Below are 14,176 nucleotides of genomic sequence, written 5' to 3'. Positions count from 1 at the left end.
TTCCATAAATCTCACTCCAATACCTAGGAGTAAAAGCTTTCCTGATCACCGCCCTGCCACCTCGGTAAGGACTTATTATTTATAGTACGTCTCCCACTCATGTTTTTATTGAAGTTTGTGTATAGCTTTCCATCTGTATAGTTTTTAAATACGTTGCTAGCTGACATAAGTCTCTTTATTGAGAGTGTTCAAGGAGCTGTTCATTGTGCTGAACTCATTTTGAGACTAGATTTCAGCACCCACGATAGCTCCTTGGAGCTTAACAGATACAACTACAGACCTAGGTTCATTTATGCCCCCCTCTATTATGTGGGTCTGACAAATTGCTCCCCATAAATACACCCCTCCCAGACACAAACTTGGCAAAAGACTGTGGTGATGCGCTGAATTGAAATCTGATTGCTAAACGCTTCTGATTATTTCCATTTAGATAATGAATGACCATCCTCTACCCTGCATAGAAGTCTACTTTGTAATGACATTAACATGCTCCATTAAATGTATTATTGTACAAGAAAGCGGAGCCATTTGTGATAACAATCTTTTTATTAGAATCCATATGCATGAGTCAGACTTTTTTTTTCAACAAAGCATGTAATTCAAATATTTACAAGGAGAAGGACACTGGAAAGACATCAGGCACACAATGCCAAGATTGATTCAGACAGACTTGACGGTGGCTCTCATCGCTGATTGTTACCCTTTGTGTGTTAAAAATGGAGAATTAACATCTCACAATTACTGGGTAGCTCCAACTTCTGGTGTAAGTTTCTTGGAAATGGGAACTTGATACCGAAAGAAAAGCCATTCAGCTCTTAAACATGTGACGCACATGAAAACACTTTTGATTTGCACCCTTCTGGTTCATTCCTCCCAGTGCATCATATTTGAACAATATGATATGAAAAGCATGCTTTGGAAGAAGCCAAGGGTTAAAAAGAAGAAGGGGGAAAATGGGGATGAACCAGATGTTAAAACTGTTTAGGATGCAGAGTTCAAGAACAGAAGCCAACAACTATTCAAAATAAAGGGATCCTTTGCATAAAACATCACTTTTATGAAACCGAGGTATGCTCTGCACATATTGATGCTGCAGAATTTAGATCGACCCCCAAGGAAATAAGTAATTGGAGAGTTGCGGGGAATTAAACAGGCTGTGCACACCATTGCCTCTGTCTATGAAAAGGGCAGAGATGCCAATACCTTTCTCAAACTCTCTTGTGTTCGGCAACAAGGTTTACAAGGCTTAAGCCATGAAAGAAAGCAATCCGCATTCTCCGTTTACAAGCACACAGCCCTACACAAACACAGTGGTTTAGCTACTTTCAAAGGAAGGTATGTTTACATTAGCCCTTCATCAGAATCTGGAGAGATTTACAAGCTGCTACCTTTTACAAATATTCCTGCAATATTACATTTTGATGTAAAACTAGGAGACTTCTGAGTTTCTTACATTAACATAAATTTCCATATGAGAGTGACTAGGGGTGGAATGGGAATTGGGGGATCCCTTGGTTAAATGTGTTGCTTGTCATCTGTTTTCCTTCCTGATCCATTTCATCCTAGTTGGGTGTCCTATTTGGGTTGATATTCCAGTCTACTCCACCATAGCCATTCATGCAAATACTCCTTGTTTTTGTCTTTGGCTTACCTCTCTATCCACATTCTGTTTAGCTTCATTGTCTAATTTTATTAGGATTCCACAGTCATCACTAACTGATAGATACAATGATGGCAGGAATTACAATAAATTAAACCAGGAATAGATGTCAAGAAGGGATTGAAGGAAGGGACTGCAAAATTGCTCTAAAGTAAGGCAGAGCTATACTCAAGAAAAAGTCTACGCAACCAACAAAAGTGTTAGAAGCTGCAGAATTGCTAGGCATGCCAACAACTGGACCAGGATTGTGTTTTTAAATAAACTGCTGTGTTCAGTTAAATAAACTGCTGTGTTCAGTTATTATTGATATTATGATACAGAATAGAATATAAATAGTTTAATTATAAGAAGGTAGTAAAGTTAAAGGTTTTCCTTTGACATTAAGTCTAATCGTGTCCGACTCTGGGGGTTGGTGCTCATTTCCATTTCTAAATTGAAGAGCCGGCTTTGTCCATAGATGCCTCCAAGGTCATGTGACCAGAATGACTGCATGGAGCACTGTTACCTTCCCACCAGAGCAGTACCTATTGATTTACTCACATTAGCATGTTTTTGAACTGCTAGGTTGGCAGAAGTTGGGGCTAACAACGGGAGCTCACATCGCTCCCCAAATTTGAACCACTGACCTTTCAGTCAGCAAGTTCAGCAGCTCAGTGGTTTAACCTGCTGCATCACCAGGGGCTCCTGTCTGGGTTGATATGATAATTACATAAATCAATATTTAGGTTAAAAAAAAGGCTGAATATTTCCATCTAAAAGCTCTGGTAGAAATTCTTGCAGGCACAGGTTACCATAGTTCTGAACTCTTGCACCAATTCTTGTTTAATCTAGTATTCACTTTTGTAAGCAGGAGGTGAGTCTGAAAAACACACTTTCGGGTTAAATCCGAGTGAATTGGATTGCCTTTCCTTGCCAAACGCAAATGAACTTATGTCCCTGTTCTTTAAAGCAACAACCCAAGTTTATCTATTCTCTTTAATAATGCAATTTAATTTACCAAAGGTTGCTATTAAAAATTTATCTGGCTGCAGCAGTTGGAAGTCACCTAGACATTGTGTTATACAGTTAAACATTAGCTTTAGTGAACATCACAAATTTCCTGCTGCGGAGCTTGAAACCAGCTTCATACAAAAGCACTCCCTGGACTGCCAATTGATATTACATTTAAATGAGGAAGTCTCTGTTCGCTGGAATAAAATAGAGTTGATTATTGAAAGTTCAGAAGGACTAGGGCTTTGCAACAACAGTGTATTCATAGTCTACTTCTTCTGAGGCTGCTGGAAATTTTTATTTGCTCCATGCTTCTTCAAAAAGCATCAGCCACTTCTTTCATGTATGAATGGAAAGGAACAGCCTAAGAGAAGATTGGCCTTTAATAAAAGATGTGTGTACATCTGAAAATTTGTATGCAAACTCATTTCAGTTTCCACCAACAATGTGTCATACATTGGTGTAGGACTTAGCAGAATGTAACAAGTAGAGACATCTACATAGACATTGGTATATCAATCCATGTTTGTCATTATCAATAATACTGTTAATTTTCCCAATGAAATACAGTAATGCAGGTTGAATAAAGTGTCCCTTATGGGCCACATGAAGTCTCTGGAAAGATGGTTATGGTCCCTGGAGATCCACAAGAGAAACACAGAGTCTTGATATTGCATCCCTTTTTTTTAAAAAAAAAAAAGAAGAAAGCAGCTAGAAATGCCCAAAAAGCTTTCCAAAACAACCTATCGTCACTGCTCCCCCCCCCAACCCACTCCCAAAACAAAAGCATAGGAAAAGAAACAGTGGAAATAAGTCATATTTTAAGCATCATCCAGAACTAGAAGCAGCATCACATCACTTTGCAACACACTAGAGGTTGTCTCCATTTTTGTCTATCCTTATTCTACTGGGACTGAGAAATTGATAAGAAGGAAGAGAATAAATGGGGCTACAGGAGTGGTTCTCAACCTGTAGGTCCCCAGGTATTTTGGCCTACAACTCCTAGAAATCCCAGCCGGTTTACCAGCTGTTAGGGTTTCTGGGAGTTGAAGGCCAAAACATCTGGGGTCCCACAGGTTGAGAACCACTAGGCTACAGGGATTGCAAAGATGCCATTTTCCCCCAGAATTCACCCCAAATCAAACTGCTATTGCAGTAAAGACAACAATTTCTTCCTAAATGAATCCATCCCACTCTTGTGCTTGCTCTGTACCAAACATATCTGTACAATCAGATGGGCTGGAAACTTAAATTAGGGGGGGAAGATGCCAACGTTTTCCAGAATGCTTAATTTTGTATCCAGTTGCATGTTACTACACACCGACCTGGTTATACAATAAGAACATTATCCTCTGATGCCTCTAAGACCATTGCTAGATCAAAGCAAAGCAAAGGATTAAAAAGGCTCAACATTAGCAGGCTAATCCAAAACAAAGCAGTTACATCTGAATAAAGCTGATAGAACAGTTTGCAAAGCTACTAAAAGGTACCACCCAGTCCATTTTACCCCTAATATGTCTGTTTCACAACCTATATCCCACCTTATTTTACAATCATGTAGATCCATCAATGCAGCCAACATAAATCAGTATTTCCTACCTCAACGTTGCTTGCATCCAGCATTGTCATAGCCTGCAAATTATAAGAGAGAGAAAAAAAATACATTAGTATTGATTAAACCAACGAGTAATTGCATTAATTGCCTTTTAAACTAACAGACATCAATTGTTTGCTACGACTGCCGGCCCATACAGAGTTATCATGACAAGAAGAGTTTCGGTGATGTATTGGTAGCATTATCTCCAAGCCTGATTAGAAAAGTGTGTGTGTTTGGCATCAAACTTCAGCAAACATTCATCTCTCCCTTTCAGAAAGTGGGACATAGCATACCTGAAGTCAAATAAGTTAAAATACTGCTTCTATGGTTTTGTTTATTATTCATTAATAATAGCTGCTTTCTATTTTTATTGGCCAAATCGTCTGGTTCACATTCATGAAAGCTATTAAGCATCTGGAAGTGCTAGAAATAAGATCTCAATATTTGTAAAAACATAATCGTCCCCATATAGGAAATGGGATATGGAAGAAAGGAACGAACGAATAAACCATAGAACTGGAAGAGACCACAAGACCCCCAACCATAAAATTATTTTTGTAGCAACTTTGTAACTGTAATTTTGCTATTGCTACAAATCATAATGTAAATATCCAATATGCAGGATGTACTTTCATTCATTGGACCAAATGTGGCACAAACACCTGATAGGCCCAAATTTGAATACTGGAGGAGTTGGGGGGATTGATTTTGTCATTTGGGAGTTGTAGTTGCTGAAATTTATAGTTAACCTATAATCAAAGAGCATTCTGAACTCCACCAATGTTGGAATTGAACCAAACCTGAAACACAGTTCTCCTATGACCAACAGAAAATACTAGAAGGATTTGGTGGGCATTGACCTGTAGTTCACCTACATCTAGAGAGCAGTATGGACTCAAACAATTATGGATCTGGAGCAAACTTGGCACAAACACTCAATATGCCAAAATGTAAACACTGGTGGAGTTTGAGGAAAATAGACCTTAACTTTTGGGAGTTGTAGTTGCTGGGATTTATAGTTCACCTACAATCAAAGAGCCCCTTGAACCCCACCAATAATAGAATTGGGACAAACAGGTGGAGAGATCTTCAGCGCTCTCTGCCAAAGGGGTTTCTAAGACCATCAGAAATATGTGTTGATCTTTGGTGACGACCCCTTTGACACCCCTCGTGAGCCCCCAGGGGTCCCAACCCCCAGGGTGAGAAACGCTGACATAGGGGAACCTATAAGACTGTAGACAAGGAAGAAACGGATATTAGTTTGGCGCCTATGATACCTTTATATGTACTATTTAAATAGAAGATTGTGACCCCTAAAAGAAAATATATTATCTGAGAAATGATTACAGAACACTAATAGCTGGAAAATATTGTACTGTATGCAACAAACACTTATAAATGTATGTCTATTTGAATAAATTAGAAATTAAAAAATATTATCAATATTCCTTCAACCCTAGATAGCAATGGCTGATGCTGTGGTTCTTTGGCCATGGGGTGTTGCATTGCTAGAATTATTCTTAGACAGGAAGAAAGCTGCTATGAATTCTTCCAGGAAACACAGATACAGTACTTCAAAAAAAGGATATGCACTCTATCTATTCTTCCATCCCTTTATTCATAGGCTCCAATAGATGTATAGGCTTTTTACACGTTTCTCTTTTCTTTAAGCTGTCACTATGTGGAACACAACAACTGCCAATTACAGAGAAGGAGGAAAAGTATCATAGCAGTGATACTCAACAAACAATGCTATGGAAATCAGGTTAAAAGTATAACCCTATGATAAGAGATAAAACCCCTCTTAAAGGTTCTTTATCATTCACACATTCTCTACATGCCTTCGGAGATTCTTTTGCTTTTGACTGTCTTTTTGAAGAGAAGAATCTGTTCCATGTTTTCCTGAACACATTGAGTTTTCTTGCTTTTCTTGCTGTATCTTTTATATCTTATTTCTCATATAGGCAATAGTACAGTCAAGAGAACTGAAAAACTCAATGCAAGATTCATTCTTAGCTTCCTGAAAATGCAAAGTTTAACTTTTGAAAGATTGGTATAGATGTGGAATCTAGGTGGTTTTCCCTTCCACCCTGTGCCCCCCTGTGCATCTTTTTGCAGGTGTAAAAAAAAAACAATTTTCTGCACAGAAAAAAATATTTCCACAAAGCAATTTCTGCCTAAGATTACTCGTTGCTCCTTCTGAAGATGAAATTAGGGAAGATTTACATCCCAGTTGTGCACCATGTCTGTATGCTGAATTAAGGCTGTCGCCTGCTTTATTTCAGAGAAGCTCCTCTCTGTAACATTTATATGGCAGGCAGGTATAACATACTGCTATTCATAGCTTTGTGTATTGGAATTGGCCAGTAAAATTGGGACATAATTTAGTCTCTGTTTGATTTTAATCCCATGCCAAATACAATTACAATGAATACGTCTATATATGGGTTTTTCCTTTTTTGCTTTTTTTTTTTTACAAAAATGTTTCCCTGTCAGAGTCCAATCAGACTGTCTCTTGGAGACAACTTCCTGATCAGAGAATTGAACCAGTTAATTATTTTGCCTTTGATGAATGCTTCCCTTTGGAATTCATTCTAGCATTTCAGAGCCAATAACAAGGGAGTGAGAATGAGGTCAGGTTTTGCTGCCATCAGCTTCTGAAGACTGATGGGATCCAAATACAGCTTGCTCATCTGGTTATAGGGATGGAAAGGGATATTTGGAAGCCAGGACTTGATCTGAAATGTTGATTCATTTAGCTACATTGCCCAATCCAGAGTTCATGTTAACATATTGATTAATACTACCACCAGGCACCCCATCAATCATTCCGCCTTCTTAACAAACACCTGAGCACCAAGTGTTTTCCAAACAAAAGCCAAAACAAAATGACAGGCTCAGATCATTGGGTTCATTTCCTCACCCTCAGAAAGTATGACCTATATTGGGAACGGATTCTTCACGCAGTTCATTGCTTGCTATTCAGATGTGGATGTACCCACATGATGCTTTCAGAGCCAGCTGAAAATGCTCACCTAAATGGATTTTGACAAATAAGTGACATTTCTCCAATGACCATGCATTATCAGTTGGCTCTGACAATCACATGTTCAGGAACTTGTAAATCAAACTGAAATGAGGCAGAATCTAAAATCCAATTGGCATGGGACCTGGATCTGGCTTGCTTACTCCCCGCCCCTCATTGGTAGGAGAAGGGAGTATCCAATGCTCACCTGGGGTGTGGAGGTAATGTTGGCCCAATATGGTCCCAACATGGATAGCGGTATCGTTGTTGTGAATGAGTCTTCTGAAGCTGTTAGTGATAATGGTAGGATCAGGAGGGGAAGGAAGAATCCTCGCGAGGAGGGCTCGTTGGAAGATTTACATAGGAAGAGAGTCAGGGAGATAGATGAGGAATCCTCAGATGAGGATTCATTTGGGGAGTTGGAAGGGGATCCTGAGGTGGAAATGGATGCTGAGGAACCAGTGATGGTGGAAGGAGTTGGCATAGACTGGGCATGGGCTCCGGAGGATCTTGGGGAGGAAACTGGGCCCATGGATGCTGAAGACGCAGGAGAGGCTTGGGTTTCTTCAGAAGCAGACCCCACATGGTCTGTCTGGAGGAATGAGGGCAATTCTGCAGGTGTGGACAGGGTTGGGTATAGGCAGAGCGATTCTGACTCTGATGAGGAACTTGGGACGCCTGATCCTAAGGCGTTGGCTGTTTGGAGCTCGGACTCTGATGAGGAGCTTGGGACACCTGATCCTAAGGCATTGGCTATTTGGACGCCCAAGGAAACCTAAATAAATGGGGGGGGGGTTGGCCATTGTTCCTTGTGTGTGGCAAGGTGTTGTTGGATGCCATTGGGTGACTCTGAAGACTGGCTTAGGACTTTGCAACTGATCTGCCGCTTGCCTCTGTCGTTTTGGCTTTTTGTGTTATCCTGTGACGTGGACCCTGTTGTGACGACTTCACCCCTTTGGACCTTGGATTGGAATTCGACTTGGCATATCGCTTCGCTCCCAAAACTCAGCTTGGCACCATTCCTATCTCTGTGGCTGTCTTCCGTTGCTGACTACTGGCTTCGTCTTTGACTCTGACGCTGTTTTCCAACCCTGACTTCAGACCAGCTTGACTTCGCTACGACGCTTCACTCCTTTGACATCTGGCTTGGCTTTCAACTCCGCAGCGACTTGTCGCTATTGTTTCAGCATTTTCCAGCTTAGCTTGCTTGCGCTGTTTTTGGCGAAGAACTTTAGCCCGGTTTGGGCTTTCTTTTGAGTTTTGGGGTTTTTTCTGTACTCTTGGGTTTTGGGGAAGCTTTGAGCTTCTGGGATTATTTGTCTTTGTTTGTTTTGCTGTTTTGAGTCTGCGTTGCAATTTCAAGCATCTTGGTTCTAATCCAGATTATATCTCCGGATAATTCGGATTATACGCCGTTTTGTTCTTTTGGCATTTTCTTCATTTTAAATGCTTATTTACACTGAAGTTTAAGTGTTATAAGCTCCTTGGACAGTTTATAGAGCTGTTTTGAGTTGTTTGTTAAATAAACTGCATTTATCTAACTGGCTGGCGTCTGACCTTTGACAATCGTTCAGCAGCGGGCTGCCCGATCCATGATCCTGGACCCGTGCATGGCAGTCAACCCTTGTTCTTGTAACAAATAAATGAGTTGTGGCCAGCCCTGTGTTTGTGTCATTTTGGGGTTTGGAGGCATGTTGCCCGTGCACATGCAAGCACATATGTAAATTCCATTACCAACAGTATTCTACATTTTCTGACTGTTTGCAATGGAACTGATGTATGCATTTTCTCTTATCCATAGTTTCACTTATTCACTTAAGGCATGGTTCTCAACCTGTGGGTCCCCAGATGTTTTGGCCTTCAACTCCCAGAGATCTTAACAGCTGGTAAACTGGCTGAGATTTCTGGGAGTTGTAGGCCAAAACACCTGGGGGCCACAGGTTGAGAACCACTGAGTTAGGGCATTCTGTCTAATCCATACTCTGTTCTTGGTACCGTGTTGTTTATCCTATTGAAAATAATAGTTTTCTATTGTCCATGGTATCACATATAGGTCCAAAGTCTGGGAGCATATCCCCTGTGGATATGGGGGTCATACGCCATTCAGTCCATGGGCGTCTTTGCCATTGGACTGCAACTCCCACAATTCTTGACCTAGAAGCTAACATTTCTCTCAGCTCCATCAGCTCAAGGGATCTACTGTGTTTGGAACTAAAAGGGGATCCTGATACCCACTTCTACTTACTAGCATACCTGCATAATTCTGGATCAGGGACACTTCAAAAACCAGTTTCTTCAAAAAGTCACCACAGCACCCATCCATTGTGGCTAGCAAACAGATGCAGGATCGGAGGAGGCCGAGTTAGTCCTAGGTACCTGCTTGAATGGCCCATAATTGCAGAGTAAGTTCATTATATATAGCCAGTCCCTTGAGAATCCAACGTCCCAGTTAAGCAACTGTAATAGAAAGCAGCTGGAAGAGGACGTTAGGTCAGCTGAATCATTAGCCCTGAAAATTGCATCACTATCACTTCTGTTTGACAGCGGGGCTTTCACACATCATCACAGCCTTAAAGAAAGGAAGGTCAAACAGTCAGGCGAACTTGGCACAGTAACTCCATTAAGAATGAACTGTAGTTCAAAATTCCAAAGCAGTCCACCACCCTGGGAACGCTGGAGAACTTAATGAATTTCCAAGGGGCTTCTCCTTGCCCTGATCTCTCCAACCCCTCCTTTCTGCAGATGAAGTTTCTTCAAAAAGAGCCCTTAGGCATTCTGTTGGGAGTATTATTACTCACTATTGCTCATTTATTTCTAGGGTAATTACAATAACCGAGTGTGTAGTTGGTTCAGTATAATGGTTGTACTGGACTTTCCAGTCTGAGAGTGAACTGGGTCTAATTTCTGTCATTTCTGTCAACTAGAGTAAACCCACGGAATCAAATGGATTAATGCACATGTCAAAGAGGCTGTGTGGTTTACTGATCTGAGTGCAGGACTATGCCTCAGAAGACCATGGTTTGAATCTCCACTCAGCCATGGAAACCCTTGGGCAAGTCATACTCTCTCAGCCTCATACACCCACACCCACACACATTATGATCTTCATACCCAGGGGAGATATGTTCCAAGACCCCCCCCCCACCCTTGGACATCAGAAACTGGGGATAATAGCCAACCCTATATTTTGACAATACATGGGCCAGAATATACCAAAGAATAGCACTGGAGGGTCTAAAGAGGTCCAGGGTATGTGTGGATTTTAGACCATTACCAATATGATGAGATATACATAATTAAAATGATTTTATGCCTAATTATTTACAATTTATATTTTATGTTTTTAAAATTCATTTTCTCTCCCAGCTTCTTTCCACCCAAATCTGAGCAGCTAGTAGCCAGCCAATTCAACAGTATGTCCGCCTCCACCTAGAATGGCGTTGAGGGACACCTAACAAACATCTCCATCATTCCTGGAACACTGTCATAACAAGGAGCACCAGCTGAGGAATCGATGTCTCTTAAATAGGAAACACTGAACAATCAAGTGCCTGGTGCCTCAAGGTCAAGGCAGCTATAAATCCCACAGCAGCTGCTCAGTATCTTTGCTTCTTGAAACAGCTCACTCTCCCTGGTTTGTTGAGCTTCTCACCTGTGGATTTATTGGGCTTTTTGACCTCTGGACTGGGTTTACAGTTGTCTCTGTCTCTGCATTTCCCTTGTGGCATCAGTTATCATGATTGCTAGACTCCAGAATGGCTGAAATCTCATTCCTTTGCCTCCCTTCAAACTCAGTAAACTCCCTTGACTCTGTGTGTATGACCCTGGCTGGCTTGGGTCTATCTGGGCACTTGGATAATTACCAAAAAATCTCCCTCATCCACATTTCAGACCCCATAAACGACCATTCCCATGTCTTTGGGTGGAATGAACCAACAGAAATGTTTCCATCTGTAGTTTGCTGCAGTGCAAGAACATCATAAGGATTCTTGGAGATCTTTGGGGACGCTTTCTATAGTACATCCAGCAATCGGAGATAGTTGATGCATCTCCTCTGGCCTGCCTCTTCTCCTGCAATGCTGTGATGGCCATGTTGCTGAAAAGTGATAGCCCTGGAAGACATGTAGACATAGCTAAGTGTCACATATATATCACCCAATATTCCAGCCTATTTTCATGTCCTGTGAGATGAAAAGGGCTGGATGGACCTCTACTAGTCTATCCCCCAAACTCTGCAGTGACACAAAATTGGTGAAGCTACAAGGACAGTGTCACTTGAAAGGTTAGTTCTGATGGATGGCATTAGGGGACATAGGTTCAGAGGTGTATCTGTGTGCCACATGCATCTCCCAGAGCTGATATTTTAGTCACATCTATGAGCATAAAAATGTTGCTGGATGTATCTTCGCAGAAGAAAGTGTGGTGTAGAGATTTGTGTGTTGGACTAGGACTCTGGAGACCAGAGTTCAAAATCCCTACTCAGCCATGGAAACCATTGTATGACTTTGGGCCATTCACACTCTCAGCCAGAAAGAGAGGCAAAGAAGGAAAGCCCTTTCTGATGAACAAATCTTGCCAAGAATAAAACATCTCCATTGACCTGCCCCTTCTCCTATGAGGCTGAGATGGCCATGTTGCATATTAAGGTCTACCTTAAGGTTGTTGTGATCTGGAAATGACTTGAAGACACACAACAATGATCGCTGCTCCAACAATGTAAAAATGATCTTGTTGTGAGGGGCTATGTCATTTGAAAAGTGGATTCTGATGGATGGGGAAAATTAGGAAATGTACATCTCCCAATGCAGGATCCCAACTTATAACTTTGTCAAATCCAGCAACAGGAAGGTAGTTAAATGCACCTTGGCTGATCTCTCCAAGAACATAAAGCAGGAGGTGTCTCCCTTGAAAGGTATGTTCTGGGGACTAGCATTGTGAGAGGACAAACCAAGAGATGCAGCTATGTGCCAAACATGTTTTCCTGGATGTAGGGATGCAGCTATACATCTTTGTCTAAGCTTGAATGCAATCTAATTGAACTGAATCCAGTTATGGTTTTCCTAAAGGGTCCATTTTGCATTTGAAAAGTGGTAGCTCACCAAGGGAGAGAGGTATCTCCAGAGTGCCAAGTCTTTGTGCCTGTTCAGTCAAGGCAACTGTTCCTTCCTGGCTGCCTTGATGAATTTGTGTTGGAAGAGCAACTGGCCTTCGATCAATGTCACAGACTAAACAAGTTTGACTATATGCTGATGTTCCTCAAATTGTTTCCACCAGCAATAGTTCTGGCTGGTTTATTTGGAGAGAAAATTAATGAAGATACACCAAGGTCATTGTTAGTCTGCTGTACAGAACAGATGTTAACATATTAGTCCCACGTGGGGCTTTTTCATGCCGGACTGCAACAGCTTGGGGGCGACCATTGTGCAAATGAATGCAACCACAGGGAAGCAGCCAAATATTTTCAAAGGAGGGCTCACCATGTTCCAGTAAACAGCAAATGCCTGAAAAGCATCAGCAGAGACACAGGCTATTATCGCATCCTATAATGAAAAAAGAGAGAGCCTACCAGACTCATTTAAGAGGTGGAGAATTGATATAAATCTTAGACATTTATTTAGTAGTTTGTTTTTAATTCACTATATAATTAACCTAATATTTATATTCTGCCCTGTATCTATGGATCTAATGGCCTTTCGCAATAAAATCAACGTATATGTGTAAATCAATTTAGGGATGCATCCAATCTCTGGAATTAGTGCAGTTTGACGGCACATTAACTTCCATGGAGCCATAGGAATTGTAGTTTTACAAGGCCTTTTGCCAAAGTGTTAGTGCCTCACCAACTACAACTCCAATGATTCCACAGCATTGATCCATGGCAGTTAAAGTGGTGTCGAGTTGCATTAATTCCACAGTGTAGATGCATCATAAGTCTGGGAATTAAGATGAGCCCAAATATCTTTATCCTGAAGACCTACGAAAATGGCAACAATCGCTCAGCATTCTTAACCCTACAGTTGTCCTTAGCATCAGGCAGTGGTCATCAAACCTGCTACCCTCTCTTTAATATATCTATCCTGGTTTCTTTTCTTTTGCTCCTTTTCCCTTTCTGCTTTTCAAATACCTTTGCACATTGCGAAACAACGCTTGTGTAGTCCCATCTACTGGGAACTTAAAAGCAACTTCTGAGTGTTTCTTCTCTCAACAAGAACACAAAAATATTACAACCGTTTTAACATACCAAGGATCTCCGCAACCTGCTCTACCATTTCCAAAGTATCCTACTGGCTGTTATCCACAGATCACCGGCGTTGTATTATAATCTTCCAGAGGATGCATTAAAAAGCATCTAATCCTTAGAAAGACAAGCCATAACAGCTGATACTTATCACCGTCTGGGATTATAAAAATATCACACCAAACCAACTGCATTTCTATCACTATAGACAAGACTACCTAAAGCCACATGTTCCCAGTGCATGATAGTGTCTTGACTTTTTTCTGCATCTTAAGAAAACAAAGATATGAATCTCCAGAACTGATATGCAAACAGCCTAATTCTAGATATAAATTTCAAACAACTTGTACATTGATCCAAATGTGGAGATGGGGAGGAGAGTGTCAGTTTTACATCTTTGTTCATGATATTTTAATAAGGGATACAATCTTTATTGTGCAATTTTAAGCATGTCTAATCAGAACCTAGCAATTTTGCTGAACAGTGTTTCTTTGGGGTAGAGGAACAAGACATTTTGCCCCCCTGTGAATTTTTTTTTTCAGTTTCATGATTTCTGCCATTTTGGATAATGAGACATTGACTTTTTTCTTATCTAGCACTCTTCTGTTTGCAGTGTTTGCATGAGTCTTTGCTTTGAATGCCTTGATTCTGTTTCTAAGCGCACAT

At 40.9% G+C, this 14,176-nt stretch overlaps 1 protein-coding gene across 13 annotated transcripts in view; it reads right to left on the bottom strand.

Moving 5' to 3' along the window:
- Nucleotides 1–14,176, bottom strand: part of rbfox1 (RNA binding fox-1 homolog 1) — a 1,150,117-nt gene that overhangs the window by 1,042,761 nt on the left and 93,180 nt on the right. For all 13 annotated transcript variants that reach the window (XR_010001199.1, XM_062964632.1, XM_062964630.1 and 10 more), the window contains exon 2: nucleotides 4,250–4,282. Coding sequence is in view for 12 of the 13 variants with exons in the window: in XM_062964632.1 (XP_062820702.1) it covers nucleotides 4,250–4,282 (33 nt within the window). In the remaining variant the exon portion in view is untranslated. The remainder of the gene's footprint in view (nucleotides 1–4,249; nucleotides 4,283–14,176) is intronic.

Source organism: Anolis carolinensis, unplaced genomic scaffold, assembly GCF_035594765.1.
Source record: "Anolis carolinensis isolate JA03-04 unplaced genomic scaffold, rAnoCar3.1.pri scaffold_13, whole genome shotgun sequence".
Classification (NCBI taxonomy): Eukaryota; Metazoa; Chordata; class Lepidosauria; order Squamata; family Dactyloidae; genus Anolis; species Anolis carolinensis.
This window is presented reverse-complemented; position numbering and strand designations above follow the sequence as displayed.